Source organism: Citrus sinensis, chromosome 2 (genome assembly GCF_022201045.2).
Source record: "Citrus sinensis cultivar Valencia sweet orange chromosome 2, DVS_A1.0, whole genome shotgun sequence".
Lineage (NCBI taxonomy): Eukaryota > Viridiplantae > Streptophyta > Magnoliopsida > Sapindales > Rutaceae > Citrus > Citrus sinensis.
The window spans coordinates 25693570-25711940 of record NC_068557.1 but is presented as its reverse complement, the minus strand read 5'-3'; the positions used below and the strand labels follow the sequence as shown (position 1 = coordinate 25711940).

At 34.1% G+C, this 18371-nt stretch overlaps 3 protein-coding genes across 4 annotated transcripts; 1 reads left to right on the top strand and 2 right to left on the bottom strand.

Annotated features, from left to right (window-relative positions):
• Positions 1–411: 411 nt before the first annotated feature.
• LOC102619557 (uncharacterized) lies at positions 412–6000 on the bottom strand. The gene is made up of 6 exons (XM_006468641.4): positions 5730–6000; positions 5214–5346; positions 5029–5132; positions 3651–3822; positions 3411–3551; positions 412–1139 (listed from the first exon to the last, which is right to left on the bottom strand). Exons 1-6 carry the CDS (start codon positions 5777–5779, stop codon positions 753–755), a joined length of 987 nt encoding a protein of 328 aa, XP_006468704.2. The 5' UTR covers positions 5780–6000; the 3' UTR covers positions 412–752.
• Positions 6001–7286: 1286 nt separating this feature from the next.
• On the bottom strand, positions 7287–10789 carry LOC102620320 (caffeoylshikimate esterase-like). The gene is made up of 8 exons (XM_006468645.4): positions 10460–10789; positions 10314–10343; positions 9754–9883; positions 9497–9643; positions 9220–9350; positions 8436–8573; positions 7882–7980; positions 7287–7746 (listed from the first exon to the last, which is right to left on the bottom strand). The coding sequence occupies exons 1-8, from the start codon at positions 10787–10789 to the stop codon at positions 7537–7539; spliced, it is 1215 nt and encodes a 404-aa protein (XP_006468708.1). The 3' UTR covers positions 7287–7536.
• Positions 10694–13729, top strand: LOC102619843 (pentatricopeptide repeat-containing protein At1g08070, chloroplastic). 2 transcript variants are annotated; one of them, XM_006468642.4, is made up of 2 exons: positions 10694–10841; positions 11418–13729. In XM_006468642.4, the coding sequence occupies exons 1-2, from the start codon at positions 10804–10806 to the stop codon at positions 13141–13143; spliced, it is 1764 nt and encodes a 587-aa protein (XP_006468705.1). In that variant the 5' UTR covers positions 10694–10803; the 3' UTR covers positions 13144–13729. The 2 variants fall into 2 exon arrangements, with proteins under 2 accessions (XP_006468705.1, XP_006468706.1); XM_006468643.4 differs by lacking the exon at positions 10694–10841 and adding an exon at positions 11116–11254.
• The last annotated feature ends 4642 nt before the right edge of the window (positions 13730–18371 follow it).

Here is an 18371-nt window from a genome sequence, read left to right as displayed (position 1 = left end):
ATTTCTCTAAGATAAAGCTCATCAACATAGAATTAATTCTGATTTTTTCATATTTGCCATCCTTATTTTCCAATTTAACACGTACTTTGCTGATTTCAGTTAAAATAAATCCTAGGATTTGAAAGAACATATATGTCAAGACCATATTGGTATGACTATATTTATTCCAATATGCAGCTGCCAGTAAAAAAGGAATTATCAGTTTATTCGCAACTGTTGAGATATTAATAGTTCCAATAGGGCTACATGGCATTGGCTGTATTAATGACCACAATCTCCATACCGAAACATTTGGTATAGCTTTGCACACACGTTATTTTCATCACATTGTTCTGAAATAGCACAAACTACAAAAACAGTATAACAGCATTTTTTGGACCAATTATCACAATTTTTACCTACGATGAAAGATACAGTTAATTATATACATATAATCATTTTCAAATGTAGATGTCCACACCATTTTAAAATGAGGGTTCGCTGTTAAACCATATGATTTCATAGATATTTTGTTCAATTAACTACAAAAACATATAGTTTAATAGTGAATCTACATTCTAAAAAATTGTAGGCACCCGCACTAGAATATACATATATATCTCATGAACAAGGCATAATCGTAGACCCTTTCAAAGATTCACCATACAGTGGTTCAGCTATTTCTTCTCCTTACTTTCCTTTATGGACTCAAAAGAGGCCGCAGAAGTAAAATCTTCCAAACATGTAAATTAGCTATGTCAACCATAAGACTGCTATGATGACTTCCCTTCTTCCCGTTTCCACGAACCAAATTTAACATTCACAAGTTCAGCAGCTGTGCGGGCAGCTGCCGATGCACGCTCTGCAGAGGCAATAGCAGCTCGAGCTCTTTCCAAGACATCAGATGACTGTGATGGTGTCGCCCTTTTAAAATCGCTAACTGGCACAACATTAGAACTTTTAACTGATTGTTCAATCTCGTTATTACTCAAAAGAGGCATACTGCTTGGTGGGTTAGGAGCTTGAAGGCGCTGAGATCCCTGTTCAGTCTTAGTAGGAGTAATAGGATGTGCCCCATTAGAAGGTGATGACTGAGGATATCCTTGTTTGATAGGAACTGGAGGAAATGATGCCCAACCACATATTTCCTTTGATCCGCCCTAAAGATAATATCAAAAGTAACAATTATTTCAATCGTTAAACCAAAAGGCTCAAAAGGTACAATAAGTACCTAACAGTGCAACAATTTCAGAGTATCAGTCAAAAACTTGTTCAATAAAAGAGTTATCCACAATACCTCAGCCACCAACTCCATTTGAAGTAATAGACAGAACTCTATTAGTTAACATGTTAAATAAAAATCTAGAAGCAGAGAAAAAGACAGGAACACTGATGACTTATAAACATCAAGGAAAAAAATATATCCACTATATCTCATGTTAGCCCAGATACTCTCAAGATACTTATATAACCTCATCTTATGGTAAATATTTTACAGGCAAGCCAAGTTGCAAAGGATTCAAACTTCCATTGGAAATAGTGCACTCCATATAAGGATGATTATGCAAGTATTTCTCCCAAAAAACAAAAATAGCACCAGCAAGTAGCTTTTGCCGCCACATCAGAAAAATTAGGGCAAAGCTAATTATGCGTGTGGGGATTTTGCGCTTTTTTTTTTTGGGGGGGGGGGGGGGTGGGTTTGGGTTTGCAGGAGGCGGTTTGGAGCTGAATGCATCTACCTTAAAATGCAACGATAGTCATAAATAGATTGAAGAGGGAAAAAGGACACCACCCCGCCTCCGCAAGGGGGTGGAGGCAGGGTGTGTGGGGGGTGTGCATGTGGCGGTTTAGAGCTCAATGTAACTACCTTAAAATGCAATGATAGTCATAAATTGGTTGAAGAGGGAAAAAGGACATTTTGGAAAACATTCAACTTAACAACACTAATTAATTCTCTGTTATCACAGGATTGATGTTAGAAAATTGAGCTTCCTCTTAAGATTACTCCAAACAATTTGTTAAGCAACAAATTAACAGAAAAATTAAATGCAGAATACACCAATCACACAACACAAGATTTACGTGAAAAACTCCAAACCCGGAGAAAAAACCACGGGCGTTGTCACAAGACAATCAGAGAAAAATATTCACTATGTGAAAAATTATTACAACCACACTCCTAGAAATAATTTTCTCTCACCCACAAGAACTTTATAATTTTAATCCTTTAAAATTACTCAAGCTCTTTGCTTTCTCTCACCAAAATGGGGAGCTTCCTTTATATAGTCAAAATTGGCTATTATTTTAATATTTTCTTTATTCTTCTCGTGGCTTCTTCAAAGACGTGTTCCATCCTACAAACACCTGTTACCTACTTTGATGTACGGGAAGGAGACAGTAGATCTTGAAGAAGTTACTAATACTTTACTCTCAGAAGAAAGAAGACTGAATGGTGAAAGTACTGAAACTACAGATGTCTCGGCTTTGGCAGTTGTGGGGAATTGGAAGAAAGATAAATCTAAGAAGAAGAGAGTCTGCTGGGGGTGTGGACAATCGGGACACCTAAAAAGAGATTGTCATAGGAGAAATGGAGCAGGATCGGCAAGTGGCTCCAGATCAGATACTGATAGTATTGTTAGTGGTAAGTCTCTCATCATCGTGGGAGACGATGATCCCTTGTAAAATGGATGGTGATGACATCCTCATGGTATACCGCTAGTACCATGAAAGGGGATGTGTTACTACTAGCAGGTCCACAAGATTTGCACACAAGGCATGGTTGGCATTGATGTAGGGTGTGTGGTGAAATTTATGTCGATGGCTGACGAACTTCTAGGAAGACCAACATGGAAGTTGCACCATAAATTTCAACATGATATTTCGGCATGTGCCGATGTAAAATTCTTAGAATTGATAATTAATTCTAAGTGGTATACTCTTTATGGTGGAGTACAATAATTCTTTATATTGAGAATTATGATTATACGTGAAGAAGGTAAAAAAGATGGTGTGGAGATTTGATTGAGAAAGTGGGAGAATGTCAAAAATGACTAATGCAAATCTATAAGCCAACCATTCTAGAAGTAGTCCATTTTGAATGCTAACATTTTGGCGTGCCAACCACCATTTGTCAAGATCAACTTCTGCAACATCTTCTTCATTCTTCTTTCTTCCTTTTTCTTCTTTCCAAAATTACTGCTGCCGAATTCTTCTTTCTTCTTCAACAAATGTTAACATTCAAAATGGGCTACTTCTAGAACGGTTGGCTTCTAGATTTACAGCAGTCATTTTTGACATGATACTGGAAGCAAGTCTCCCTGAATTTAGCAGTCATATTAGTTGTTGAAGGTGGAAGAAATATGATCCAACCATGAGGATTCCCTTTACTACCTAGAAATAAAATAATGGAACATAAAATTTGATGACAATACCAGTAGATCTTCATGCTTTTTACTGAGTTCTGATTCAGTGTTAGAAGAATCCCAATTCAGATTGTGCTCCTGTGCAATTTCCTTTAATACCTTGAGCCTTGCCTCAGATGATGGGGCACTAACTGAGAGTTTTTCTATTATCTACAAAAAAAACAAAGAAAAAGTTGGTGAAGAATTATTAGTACATTCATGATACAGTGGCTGCTGCTACTGACATATAAATCACTAATGCCAATTAACTGTGCGGTTGACACCGGAATCTGGACGGAGCTCGGACACAGCCAAGACAAACTCCTTGCCATATTTTGCAGAAAACAGGTTTTTGATCTGCAACAAATCTGGCAAATCTGAACATCTTGGAGCTGCAAAAATTATGCTTGCAACAGCTTCTCGCATTTCTGTTGGACATTCCCTATATGGAAAGGATGGTTATAAGACTGGTAGCATTCAAATAACAATTCATAGTTTTAACATAAACTTATATCAGCAATTTTCAAAATGTCTCATCTAACAGTATCCGCAATGATCAGTAAATTACACCAATCACACGGCTGAGTAGATAATTCCATATCATTTCTCAAGTCTTTAAACCAAATACGACATAGCAGCAGCAACAATAAAACTATTATCAACTGCTGACATATCAACAGTTCCTTTCATCAGATGATAGTACAAGAATGTAAAACATCAAATAATTATTGACTAAATTTTCTTCATCTTTTGTAACCTCAAAAGTGTGATTGCTGATTCTCTTAAAACAGGTGACAAATATAATCCATGTATAAGCTGTCTATTTTGAGCTCCATTTTAAAAAAGAAACATTTAGCAATTATTCTCCAGAATGGTAAAATGAATCCTACATGCCTCCTTCAAATCCCCTTTACTCCCTAATTCTCACAAAGCCTCTATTCACTTTCTTAATATGGTAATTAGAGATGTTGGCAATGATTCCACTCTGCCTCTCACATATTTTAGGTATCAATTTGGCAGATGCATGTGAGAATAGCTAACAAGCCTTATCCGCCAAAAAGATTAGAAAAGAAAATGTGTCAAACATTGAGAAGATACCATTTATACCATGATTCTATGTCTAAATTTCAACTGATTAAACACTTGACAACCAGCTTTAGTCAATTTCAAATTGTTCCATTGGAGATACTACTCTTCCCATTTCACATTCCAAAATTTACATCACAAATGATTTGTCAATTGATGTGGCATTAACAACATACCACTTGCCACATCATTTTATTAGTCACAAGGTAATGCAATCAGTGGACACCTCACTTTAGACGGAAATCTTGGGATACAACTCTCTAAATACTAAGGCACAAAGATTATAGGCCTTAAATTTAAAACAGTTGGAGAAAAACGGGGGGTTCTTAATAATGTGACACAGATAATTTGCCTTGCAACAATATTCTGAAAACCATCTTTAAAAATAATAATTGAAAAAATTAAAGAAGAAGGAGAACAGAAGGTGCGATAAACATCTGGTGCCACCCATTTTATGAAATTATGAAATTCTAGGCAATATAGCATAAAGAAATTACTAACATGCTACCAAAAGAAACATGATCAAACAACATAAAATAAATCCTATGACCAGTGAACTTACTTCTGGCTTTCAAGAATCGGAACACGTGCTAGGAGGAACTCACAAAACAGCTCCAAAACTGCATACGCGGCACATATGTTTTGTTCTCGTATAACATGCTCCACCTAAAATATTTTCAAGTATCAACAGTTAAACAGAAACTTTGACCGATCAGTTCACCTGTGATTATAAATTAAAACAGATACCCGAATTCGAGCTATGGGTTCTTGGCCAGCCTGCAGAAACTGGGCTATCTCTTTGCGCATCTGTTGGAGCTGCAATTCTCTCTTGTTTTGCAGCAATTTCATACGTGATATCCCCAAAGTCAAGCTTGTTTTGCTACAACACCAATCAACACAATTTGAAACTTACAAACCCGCTAACAAAGTTCAATCCGGGTGATTAAACAAGAAGGCATAATGCCAATTATAAAGTACAATCATATTAAACACACTATCTCACATATTCAGCATTAAAATGATGAGCCTAAATTTGTATTTTAAATAGAAAAACCGGAAGAAATATCTGTAAAAATCAACACTCTCTAACAGCAGCAACTCATTTTTATACACATATACATATACATATATGTACATATATATATAAATTACAATAATTTGATTAGCTACCCAGATAATGAAACAACCCCACTAAATAAAAAGGGAAAAGGGTCTCAAAATAAAATGCTGAAAGAAAATACAAATTAAAAATCAGAAGCGTACCATTTGGCTCCAAAAACGCCTCTGTTGAATAGCTGATTTAAGAGTGACATCGAAGCTTGAAATTACGCAATATGATTCAGCGAGGGTTCTTTTCGGTATGATCGATTCAATTGTAATCTAATGTCAAGTCTACAAGAGAACCCAATTTTTGTTTTTCACTTTTCTTCGAAAACGATCATAGATTTTGGTTCAAGTCCGGTTAGGCTTTGCACCTTTTTGTCTTTAGCTCGCGTCTTTATTAAAGTATTTTGTTTTAGTATTTTGATTTGTTAGTTGCTTCAGTCTTCAGATATTAAAGTCGAAGTATGTGTGTTTTTTTTTTTTTTTGAGAAAAATTATGCAGGGTGTTCATTATTTAATCCTATCTATTCAATTTATCTGATTCATCAAAATTCAATTTATAAAAATTTTGATCTGTGGATTAATAGATTAAATTAGATTGAAAATTTAAAAATCTGTAGTCAATGAATTGCATATGAATTTATTTATATAAATCTATAAAAATTCCTGAATCTACAAAAAAAATTAAACAAAATATGTATTTAATTAAAAAATTACACTTATAAATGTGGCATTACTACTTACTAATAATAAGTTAAAACATAGTTATGTATCCATAATAATAAAAAATAAAAAAATAATTAAATAAGCAAATATAATTTCCTAAACAACTGTTTTCATAATTTAAATTAATTTTTATGTATTGATTTAAACAAGTATATTTTGAAACTTTATGTGTATTATTATAGCTTTATTTAAACAATTAATTTATTTAAATCTTATTTAATTTTAAATTTGATCTATATTTTTTTTATTTAATTAGTTCGCGGATTTGAAAAAATTAAAAATTTTTAACCTACAAATTAATATGTAAAATGGTGGATTTAATATACATTAGGTCAAATTTACATTCGATCCGCATATACAAAATCCGTTAATTGGATTGGATTAGAATGAAAATTTGATATTGATTGACATTCAATCCGCAAAATCCAATTGCTAACACCCCTTAGAATTATCTCCTTATTACTTCCATAATAAATGCCTTTCTAAACAAACTCTCAAAATCGCTTTTTTTTTTTTTTTTTGTTTAAGAGGCAAACAACTCACCTATTAGAATTAGCTTTTAAAGTGTGAAAATGTTTCTAAATTGTTAAAATGATTTTTTTAATAATTTACGTGCCTTTTATTTCATTTTCTCGTTATTAAAATTATTTTTTGTTAAGATGCTTCATTATATTTAAAAAAGAGTAATGATACAGCCATAAACTCTTGTATAAATTTATTTTGTACAAACTAACGTGGCATTAATTCATTGGTTGAATGAAAATATAAAATAATAAAAACAAATCATGTGGGCCAAGTGATATTTAATTCAACCAATCTTATCATACTACATCAGTTTGTACAAAATAAATTTGTACAAGAATTTGTGGCTATATCATTACTCTTTAAAAAAATATAAAACAATGGTTAAATCAACCCTAAAATAGGAACAAACAAAGCCGTAGCCTTAACATGCTCACATGTGAACTACAGAATTGCAATAACATCAACTTGTGTTCAATAGTTGAGAAGCTGCACTTGTAAAGAAAGTTTCAGCTCTCGTAAATTATTAATTGGAGTTTACAATATCTTTGGCAATGAAGAACTATTATTTTTTAAATTACAACACCGACAAAATAGCATTGAACAGTTGAAAAAATGATAGCACCAAAGAAGAAGAACTAGAACCAATGAGAATACAAAAGAAGAAAGTGCCGCATGGTATTGAGGAGCTAGCCAGTGTCTATGAACTTCATTTAACTTAGCATCGGGCATCAAGCCATGAGATAATATCACTAATGACGGTAAAAATTCTATCATCAGGTTCCCCTTCTAGAATGCAATGATATCCTTCTTCATATAGCTTAAGAGTTTTGTCAGTGCTTGAAGCTTTCTCATAAAGAAACTGACTGACTGAAGGATCCGTTACCTTATCCTCAGCACCGTGAAGAATCAGCAACGGCGATGAAACCTGCATTACAATAAATTGATTCAATTTTGCTGTTATGACACTTTGTTCATTCCATGTTAAGATATTAAGAGTGTAATAATATCCAACAAGATGCGGTAAAAGATTAAGTGACGCAGAAATATGAAGAAAACTAACCTTCCCCACTTGCTTCTCAATATCAATGGTAGCATTTAAAAGTTCAAAAGCAGTTTTCAATCGTGTTTGATCATTGTAACAAATGACATTGTAGACAGCCTAAGACAGAAAGATGTAAACAACATGAACCATCATTAATCACTCTGAGATCAGCAATCAAACATCAGAACATATTCTGTTAGAAATGTTTTATTGCCAACTGGTAGGAGTTTAATCATAATTCAATTTCCTTTTCTGATGATAAGCAATTTAGTCACAGGTTCATTAAGCAAAAAATTTTGAAAGGCATCAAAAGAGGAATAACTATTTTCTACAATGATATACCGAAAACAGCTCCTATCGTGTATGGTGGTTAAAGGGTATATGTGAATTCATCATCTAAGTTATTCATTTTCCTTAGCGCTCACCTTCTGTCATTTTCAAATGAAGAGCATTTATATGGTAACAAGATGATCCTTTACACTTTATTATACATTGTGTGAATGAGAGAGAGAAGGGGAAATACTGCTCTAGCTCTACACACATTCATATAAAGTAAGTGAAGAAAAACAAACCATTTCTTTTTTTCTGGAGTCTCTGAAGGCCAAATCTGCTAGATCTTTTAGAGGGATGAGCTTTGCTTTCGGCAATATTTTAGACAAAAGTATGAACACCTTCATAAGTGCAGGCGGAGGAATCATTTCTTCTGCAATCTTGCCGACAACTTTAGGTTAGCAAGTTTTTCATTACGTAAATGACAGAGTGCAGTGTTCCAGACAAAATTAAATCTTGCAACTTCAATTAATAAAAAAAGTATGCCAAGCGGCAAGCAGGATCAGAAGTTCACTATAATATGTTAGTGGCAATGTAATGATATAGATACATATAGCCCTGATGTTAGGTAAAAAAGCATAGCAGAAAAAGAACAATTACTATACAAAGTAATGAAACATATATTTAATCTTCACAATGAACACTCATAATTTTTTTTTTTTCCTTTTTGGTATTAGCTGCAACGATTTGTTTCAGAAGCATGAAAGTTTTCAGCCTTCACCAAGCACATCACTATACCACTTAACTGAAACATCCTATATCGGAAACAGAGTGTCGGAAGAATAAACCCAAAAGCTTTATTTTTGACGATTACAGTAGGCATAAGAAAAGCAAAATAATCATATACAATAGCAAACTGTTTGAAAACCTTCTATTTGCCTCTTTCTTAATTCTCTACTGATAGGAAAATTTTGATATGGAACATGACAAGAGCCACATAATTAATATAGCAAAAATTTGAAACAGGAAGTAATCAAACAAAGGTTTGTGAAAAATGATTTGTAAAAGGAACAAGGATGAGCTTACTTTACACATTGGGGCTACAAGGATTACTCCATCCCACGCACGCGGCTCCTTTAAATGAGCTTTGATAGTAACAGCTCCACCCATGGACTGTCCCAGTATGAAGCAAGGCAGTCCCTGCAGCTCAGGCCTTCCTGCCAAACATAATGCAAAAGAAAAATCAGCCAAAGCTACTTCTTAACTAAATGCATCAATCTACTAAACCTTGCAAGATAAGAAGTTCCAACATTGATGACAATTGTAATTATGAAAAAAGGCCAACTTTTATCATGCATCATACCTTTAATTTTTGTATAAATTTCAATAACATTGTCAACTAATGCATCAAAGCTTGGGACGTAACCATGCAATCCTTCGGATAAACCAAACCCCGGATGGTCCAAAGCATAAACACCATACCCTGATGCAGCTATGTATCTAGCAATACCTGAATTGACAAATTGTCCATTCGTCCAATATTAGGCCGTCGACTTGTTTTTATAACTACAGTAAACATAATAAACTGGATGTATAGTACAACCAGACAAGTCAACAAACCTTCAAAGAAAAAGGTGCATGTATCACCATAGCCATGGCAGAAAAACAAAACACCTTTAATTTGATCACCCAGTTTTGGCATCCAGCTTTTACAGAAAATTTCCAATCCCTTTGAATTCCTTTCGTACCACTACAGAACCCAACAACAACATTCATCATAAACCCGAACTAACACGTTTTAGCCTTCCAAACTTAGCCTCCATTTCTTTCCCCGGAAAACAGAAAAAATGATTTTCAAAAAACCTTTCGTGTATAGTTTACACTTTATAAACAATCTCACAGGAATATATAACAACGATTTTGTTGTAAATACATTTCAGAATTGCACCCAAAAGTGTTCATAAAAAACTATATTTCTTCTTTTAAAGAAATGAACAAATCAAGCGGTCAAAAGAAATAATTTCAAAAAAATTAAAATCTTGGCTCATAGAGTTGGTATTTTGTTTATGCTGAAAAAGAGATTGAAGTAATTTCTATTATTTTCTTAACCCCCCCCCCCCCAAAAAAAAAATCATATATATTAATTTTGAAAAAAGGGAGCAAAAGCAGCCATTGGTTACCTCTTGTGTTCTGATTCCAGAAGGAGCCATCTAACCAAAATCCAAAAATAATTCCAAAAAAGAAAAAACAAAAAATCAGACATTTAGAATAACAAGTAGCTATCAAGATCCCACGATAAAAATAAAAATTTAAAAGAAAAAAGCACCGTGAACAAGCAGTGATCAAGCTGAAGTTGCACTTGAGTGAAAGCCGATCGAACTTTCCTACGAGTATAAGCGAAATCAAGATTCCGAGAGGCGATCAAGTTGAGATCATCGCTGACGCCTTCGATGGGCGAATTAATCTCGGCCCTGACGATCAAGCGACGATGATGAGTTGATGATCTTCTTCCTCTTGGGACCAAAACTGCGCGTTTTGGCGCGGCGTTGTTGTTGGGGCCAGCTAAACCTAAAACGGGCAGTTGGTTCTTTAATGAGTTGTGGAAAGGAAAGTCGAGCTCCGGTTGCCGGAATCTGAGTGTGAGACACGAGTCCATTTCAAGACAGAGCAATGAAAGACACGACTGGCGCCCACTCTGAGCAACTTGAGTTAATGATTCCGTTCTGCCATGCACTATACATCCTCTGCTGCTGCTAAAACAACGTGGTCCATGTGCATTAATTTTTTTCGATTGACCCAGAAAATAACTTTAACATTTGCTAAAAGTTTTTTGGCAGCCTCCTTTTGTTGTTGACTGACTGCCATATAAGTCGTATTCCACCTAATCGTTCTTACGCGATTATCTGAACCTTTGACAAAATTATTCGTTTATTGTGAATTAAATAACTATTTATTGCTTAAATTTTTTTTAATAAAAATTCTTGTGTTAATTGTGATGGTCAAAGTCACTGCAAAAACGTTATTCTCGCTCTCTTTAGTCTTTAATAAACAACGTGCCTATTGCAAGAAAATAAATCAAAATGTTGGCGATTGACGTGTTCATATCTAGTACTCTTATCTAGTAAGGAATAAGATTTCGAAAGAAAACTTTGTTTTTTCTTTTTTTCTTTTTTTCTTTTTCCCTCTTTAAATTTCAAAATAGCAAAAATCACAGCAGCTTTGTTTGTGAAAACCCCTCATAGACTTGTGGAAGAAAAGCTCATTTATCTTTTACAATCATGTAGGACCACAAAGCATCTCCACCAGATCCAAACCCAAGTAGTCACCAGTGGGTTAGAGCAGAGCGACTACATCACTCCAAGAATCATCACAGCATGTGCTCAGCTGAAGCAAATGACCTATGCGCGCAAGATGTTCGATAAAATTACTGACCAGAATGTTGTGTCATGGAATGCAATGTTTAATGGGTATGCACAGAACGAGTTCCATAGGACAGTTGTTGTTTTATTTACTCAGATGAAGAAGTTGGATGCTATGCCCAATTGCTTTACGTTTCCTATAGTTTTGAAGTCTTGTGTTAAGATTAATGCCTTGAGGGAAGGTGAAGAATTGCATTGTTTAGTTCTTAAGAATGGTTTCAGAGCAAATATTTTTGTGGGTACAGCTTTGATTGAGTTATATTCAACTGGGAAAGCGATAGAAGCGGCTTATAAGGTGTTTGGAGAGATGGATGAGAGGAATGTAGTTGTGTGGACTTCAATGATCAACGGGTATATTTCTTGTGGTGATATTGTTTCTGCGAGGTGCCTTTTTGAGTTGGCGCCCGAGCGGGATGTTATTTTGTGGAACACTATTGTCTCAGGGTATATTGATGTGCGGAATATGATTGAGGCAAGAAAGCTCTTTGATCAGATGCCGAAAAAGGATGTAATTTCTTGGAACACTATGTTGAGTGGTTATGCAAATAACGGGGATGTTGAGGAGTGTAAGAGGCTGTTCGAAGAGATGCCTGAAAGGAACGTGTTTTCATGGAATGGATTGATTGGAGGGTATGCAAATAATGGACTTTTCTTTGAAGTTTTGGATGCATTTAAAAGGATGTTGACTGAGGGCAGAGTTTTTCCGAATGATGCCACGATTGTAACTGTGTTGTCTGCCTGTGCAAGATTAGGAGCACTCGACTTCAGTAAATGGGTGCATGTGTATGCAGAATATAATGGGTATCAGGGAAATGTTTGCGTTGGCAATGCTTTGATTGACATGTATGCCAAGTGTGGCATTATAGAAAATGCAGTCGATGTGTTTAACAGCATGGATACAAAGGATTTAATTACGTGGAACACCATCATCAGTGGCTTGGCAATGCATGGACGAGGAGCTGGTGCTTTGAGTTTGTTTCATGAGATGAAGAATGCTGGAGAAATGCCAGATGGGATCACTTTTATAGGCATCTTGTGTGCTTGTACGCATATGGGTTTAGTTGAAGAAGGCTTGTCATATTTCCAGTCTATGGCAATGGATTATTCTATTGTGCCTCAAATTGAGCATTATGGTTGTATGGTTGATTTGCTGGCGCGAGCTGGTCGTTTAGCTGAGGCTGTGGATTTTGTCAAGAGGATGCCTATAGAAGCAGATGCTGTTATTTGGGCTAATTTACTAGGGTCATGTAGGGTTTATAAAAATGTTGAATTGGCCGAACTGGCTCTAGAACGACTCACTGAACTTGAACCAAAGAACCCTGCCAACTTTGTCATGCTTTCAAACATATATGGGGATCTTGGGAGATGGAAAGATGTGGCACGAATCAAAGTTGCAATGAGAGATACTGGGTTCAAAAAACTGCCAGGTTGTAGCTCTATTGAGGTTAATGAAGTTGTGGTAAATTTTTATTCCTTAGATAAGAGGCATCCTAAAACTGAGGAAATATACGAAACCTTGAAGGGATTGACAAAACTGTTGAGATCATCTGGTTATGTACCAGATGCTCGGGTGCTTGAGCCGGGAGCTTGATAGAAAGAGCATTGTCAGAGCTGAGGCAAACATGATCAAGTTACTCCCACAAAATAATCATCCCTTAACTTTTATTGTAGTAATCTTCTCCACCTTCGCTAGTGTTTAACATCCATAAGAGGCAGTTGAAGAACATTGTGGAAGTACTTTCGGACATGAATTGTGCACCATCTGATATGCGACTTTGATATGTAAATTTTGCAAGGATGAGCACTCAAAACAAATTTTGTGGTCAAGTAGTGCTTCCCAGGAATGCCATTTCTTTTGTGGAGGGTTAATAGATCAGACAATTCTTTTATCCTACAGAAACAAATGATGGCACTGGCATCAACTCCTCCCTTAGGGGAAAGCATACAAAGTTTACTTTTGGTACAGTAACAGAGAGCCAAAGTGATCTCTCTCAGTTCAGTTAGTAAGATTGGTGCTAACAGCTCTCATTCAAGATGTTTTTACTTTAAAACAAGGTTAGCAGTTAGAAGAAAATGGTTTGGCCGAAATGTGATCAGGCCTTTGACTACTACCTTTGTTACCCCTCTTCTGCTTATGTATTTCTACAAAGAAATTTATGGTGATCATTTGAATGAAATTGCTCCAAAACCTTAGTTTGAATATGTGGTGGAAGATGCATCTTCAATTTCACTACAACTTTCACCATATCTGCTGCATTGCAACTGCTGCCACAATCACCCATTCCTCAGCTTCTACACACCATCATATTCATCGGGTTGCCTGCATTCATTATCATAAAACACGAGCAAGCATAATTTCCTTCTCTTAAATGGGCCTTGGTTGATGGAACAAGTCAAATTTAATGGATCACAAAAGATGAATCATAGCCCACCTTTAGGTGTTTCTAAATTTTGGGCCAACTCAACACTTAATAGGATCCTAAGAAAAATGAAACTCAAGAACCAAACTAAATCACCCACGGGCGGGTGGGATTAAGCTCTTAACTACGGCATTCATCTTCATATTAGAAAATGCTATACAGCTATGTATTTAGGTTTTCTTATATCACTTTAATTGCGAGATCAATTCATACATTTTGTTTAACGTCTTGTATTATGTGTGTTTGCCAATTCATTAATCTTGAAGAAAAAAGTTTTTAAGTTGGCATGAACCCATCATAAATTATGCACGCCAGAGCAAAAGTACATGGACTTTCGAGGCCCTTGACTAGTTTTCTAATTAATGGCTAGCACCCTTTCAAAATATATATATATATATATTAATGGTTAGCACATGACCTAATGTGTTTTGTCCCTAACGGCGGCACACGCGTGTGTTGGTAAGCATGTGCAGATGCAACTTGCTAAGTATTTTTTACATGGTTTCTCCAAACGACATCATCATATTGTTGTAAGCTTCTGAGTTTCTCAAACCCATTATTTATATAAATTAAATTTCTTGTTTGTTTTGTTATTGTTATCATCACGTCATGTAGTCTTACTTGGTACCTAAACTCATAAACCCTAATAAACAATACCACAATAATTGATTGTGCGTTTCCATTTTGACCTTCTGAGGTTCCACTCTGCTCTAAAGCTGCTTTAAATATTCTTAACCTAGGTTGTCTGCAAATTCATCTATTTAATTATTTATTAATATGTCTACCTAACTCCCTAGTAAACTAAGATTACATGCTTTGTACGTATTACGTTTACTTGTATGTACAATAATATGTTCTTAATTTATTGTATGTATAACGTTCTTATAAGACAAAACACATTCATCATTATGCAGTGTTGCTGCAGCTTTTAAGAGATGATATTCCAAAAAGAGGAGCCGAGAGTGTTATCTAAGCAATCTTCATTTGATTAAAATAATCGTCCCGTCCTTTTTTTCCAAGTCAATCTCATTTGGCCATTTATGTAAAGGTCTCTTTCATATGAACTATTTTAGTGAAACCTTTATCTCAACCATGATAGTACTCGAAGCATATAATTTGTAGCATTTAATTAGTAGTACTGTTTCGCTAAGAAGTAGTATCAATTCAGTTTTGTTTAAGTTGTTTGTGATGAAAATGTATGCTATTGTTTGTGTTCTTTAAACTAGTAGAGTAAAAATTTGGAGTAGTTTTTTCGATATAATATTTTTTTTAACCAAAAAGAGGTAGAGGTAGATAAAGTCTAAATTAATTTTTTTACTCTAGAGAATTTGAACTCAAGTGATTAGTCAAAGAAACCTATTAGAAAACCATTCGATCAAGCTCGTGGGATTGTTTCCACCATGACATGAAAATTATATTCATAAGAAAGTTCAATTATATCAAAAGAAATTTCTAGGTGTCTTATCCACTCTTAGCACTTGTATATAGTTTAGTACTTTTAAATACACACTATCAAGATCATCAGGCAAGGACAGTGGCAATGAGGTGAATAACGAGATAAACCAAAAAAATTTCCTTAATATAAAGTGCTCCCCAAATCTTGCTTTAACCATTAAATTAAGAAAGAACATTAAAATTTTACAATGTTCAATATTTAAGAATTGCATCATCAAATTTTTAATCCCCTATCTCTCACATACTTATATGGTTAGTCAAATAAAACTGCTTGAAAACTACTTATTCAAGCACCCCTATGGCATATTTGCTCTATATTCATATAAATAGGTTTGAACCATAAATTTCTTATACTACCTAAAGAAAACTCGTCAATTAAGGGCTAATTTGGAAATATGGTGGCCAATGAAATATTGTTTTTATTATATGGATAAAATAAGCTGATGATTAAGAAAGTAGCTTGGTATTTAGTAAAGTTATTGTTGCGTTAAGTAAACTATGTGTTGTGATTACTATGAGTTTGAAAAGCATCATATATGTATTTGGTAAATTTTATTATAAAGTGTTGTTTTATTATATAATGACCAAGACAAATATTAGGATTTATGGAAAAAAAAATAAGAAATAATTTTCTTTGTATTATCCAAAACCAAAAGAAACAAAGGGTAATGGCATTGTTATAACTAATTTAACAACAAGGGTGTTTTAAGTTATTTTTTAAAATATAGGGACTAAATGAACACTAATATCAAATTACCAAGCAACCATAGTTTACCTTATTAAAATATTAAGGTTATAACAAAAACTTTAAAATGTGTGGCGGCTTATTTAATAAGCTACCTATAAAAAGCAACTCCTACTTGTTTTTAAAAGCTGCTGTCAAAAGAGAGAATTTTATTAAATAAGTAGCTTTTAAAAAATTTACCAAATATCACTTTTGTTAAAACTTATGAAATAAGCCACTTATAGCGTTTCAACCTCAATATCAAATGGGACCTAAGTCAATTAACATTGACAAATAATTTAATTATAAACAAAATAATATAAAATCATGTATTAAGTATTACAGTATCCTTATTGACAATGCTAATGATATTGTAGATAGAGTCATTCTTTAATGAAAATGTCAGCATATCATATATATATAATTCAAATTTGACACTATAAGATGTTATATAATCTACAATACAGTGTTAAATTATAGTTGTAAAGCATTGCATAACGCGGTCATACGTAAATTTTTTAAGCCTTCAAACGTCCATGTAGTAGTAGCAAACTATTATTTGTGTTTATATGATCAAATAGAACAAATTAATTATATTGTACTGTCAAATAAACCTAATTCACTTTACATGAATCAACATTATACTTCAAAAAGATCTGCGACTACCACCTTTGAACGTGGGTATGAGCAAAATGATGACCCTACCACCTTTTGAATTTGGTATTGGACATTCGAAGACCGACAAATTGCAATTTCCCCCTAGTGATTGATTCCGAGATTGAAGCCTTTGCAATTGTGGAAGGAATTAAGACTTGATTTGTCAAAGAATTCAAACCAACTTAACGCGGCATGTAAATAATTTTCAAAAGCTCAATTCAAGAGTCAATAGATTTTATAATGAGATAGGAAACTAAAGGGAAGATCGTCTGCCGACTTGGTTGGCCAAAATGGGTTTTGGTTCACATTTCAATCCTGAGAGAATATTGGCCAAAAATGGTGGTTACAAAGTTTATATGTACGTTTATGCTTCTTTTTTCCTTTTTTCTTTTTTTTGGTTTTAATCCAACAATTTGGCATGCGTCAATTTTAATTCCATCAGTGCCAGCTTCCATTCCATGTATGCTAAAAAGCAAATTCATGTAATGTAGTCATCTAAATTTCAATTAGTTGAGTTTTAGTCAGCATCTGAAAGTCTGGATTTGACAGAGAAAAATATTAGTCACATAAAAAGAACTACAAATTCATTTGTAAATTGAATTAAATTAAGCAGTCAATTAAGAGCAAAAACAGATAAACTCCTACATTTTTTTTTTAATCGACCCTTGACGGTTCGTGTAGGTTAAAATAAAGACTAGGATTGATGACACATTAGGCTCTTTTGTTTATCAGTAATAATAGGAATATAATAACTCCTTTGCATAAATTTTGGATTATGAGTACAAAGTAATGTGTCAATACACTATTAGTTGGTAAAAATATCTAATTTAATGAAATTAATTAATTGAGTAGACTCGTGTAAAAATCACCCAACTGATCATTAAAAGTATAAACTACTAGTTGTATGAAAGGAAATTAATTTCTCTTCTAACTTATTTGAGGAAAGTTTGAATCTCAGAACTCTTAATCCACCTCACCTCAAGTACCAGGATAGAAAACTTTTAAGTTCTTTCTGTAAAGTTTTCACAGAGTTTGCTTAAAACCAAAACAAATTCTGTACTATCTGTAAAATGGCGCTAATGTTTGAATGCTATAATTTTTACAAAAGACTTCAACTATGATCAGGAGCCTACGACAGCCTAAATAATTTTAATTATATCAGCATGCGATTTTGGTTGTAGTTTTAAATCTGAATTTTGTAAAATTTAGACGTTCGAACCTGTGTATAACTGCTACTCTACATGAATCTCTCACTTTAAACCGACCTATCATAATTTTTTTTTTTGGGGGGGGGGGTTTAATTTGATTGAAATATATGTCAAATAGTTTACCAAATTAAGGAGATTGAATTGTACAAATTGTGTTCTTAATTCAGTTTTTTCCAATTTTGTTAAATAAAGCCTATGGATGTTGCTGGTAACGGCACATCAACATCATCAATTAAAAATCCGAATATTTTGCATGATTATCCTCAATTCTAACAAAATTAATAATTAATTAATGTCTAAGCAGCATCATCAGCGGCAAACGACATGAATGAATAAGACCAACAAAACTCTAACA

Excerpts from the sequence above, each read along its gene's own strand:
- LOC102619843 (XM_006468642.4), top strand. The coding sequence starts at position 10,804 with ATGAAAGACACGACTGGCGCCCACTCTGAGCAACTTGA. Across the intron at positions 10,842-11,417 it reads GCCCACTCTGAGCAACTTGA|GACCACAAAGCATCTCCACC; the intron begins GTTAATGATTCC and ends ACAATCATGTAG.
- LOC102619557 (XM_006468641.4), bottom strand. The coding sequence starts at position 5,779 with ATGTCACTCTTAAATCAGCTATTCAACAGAGGCGTTTTTGGAGCCAAA. Across the intron at positions 5,347-5,729 it reads GGCGTTTTTGGAGCCAAATG|CAAAACAAGCTTGACTTTGG; the intron begins GTACGCTTCTGA and ends TTGGTGTTGTAG. Across the intron at positions 3,823-5,028 it reads CCGATTCTTGAAAGCCAGAA|GGAATGTCCAACAGAAATGC; the intron begins GTAAGTTCACTG and ends CTTTCCATATAG.
- LOC102620320 (XM_006468645.4), bottom strand. The coding sequence starts at position 10,789 with ATGGACTCGTGTCTCACACTCAGATTCCGGCAACCGGAGCTCGACTTT. Across the intron at positions 10,344-10,459 it reads TTGATCACTGCTTGTTCACG|ATGGCTCCTTCTGGAATCAG; the intron begins GTGCTTTTTTCT and ends GATTTTGGTTAG. Across the intron at positions 9,644-9,753 it reads ATGCACCTTTTTCTTTGAAG|GTATTGCTAGATACATAGCT; the intron begins GTTTGTTGACTT and ends TTGTCAATTCAG.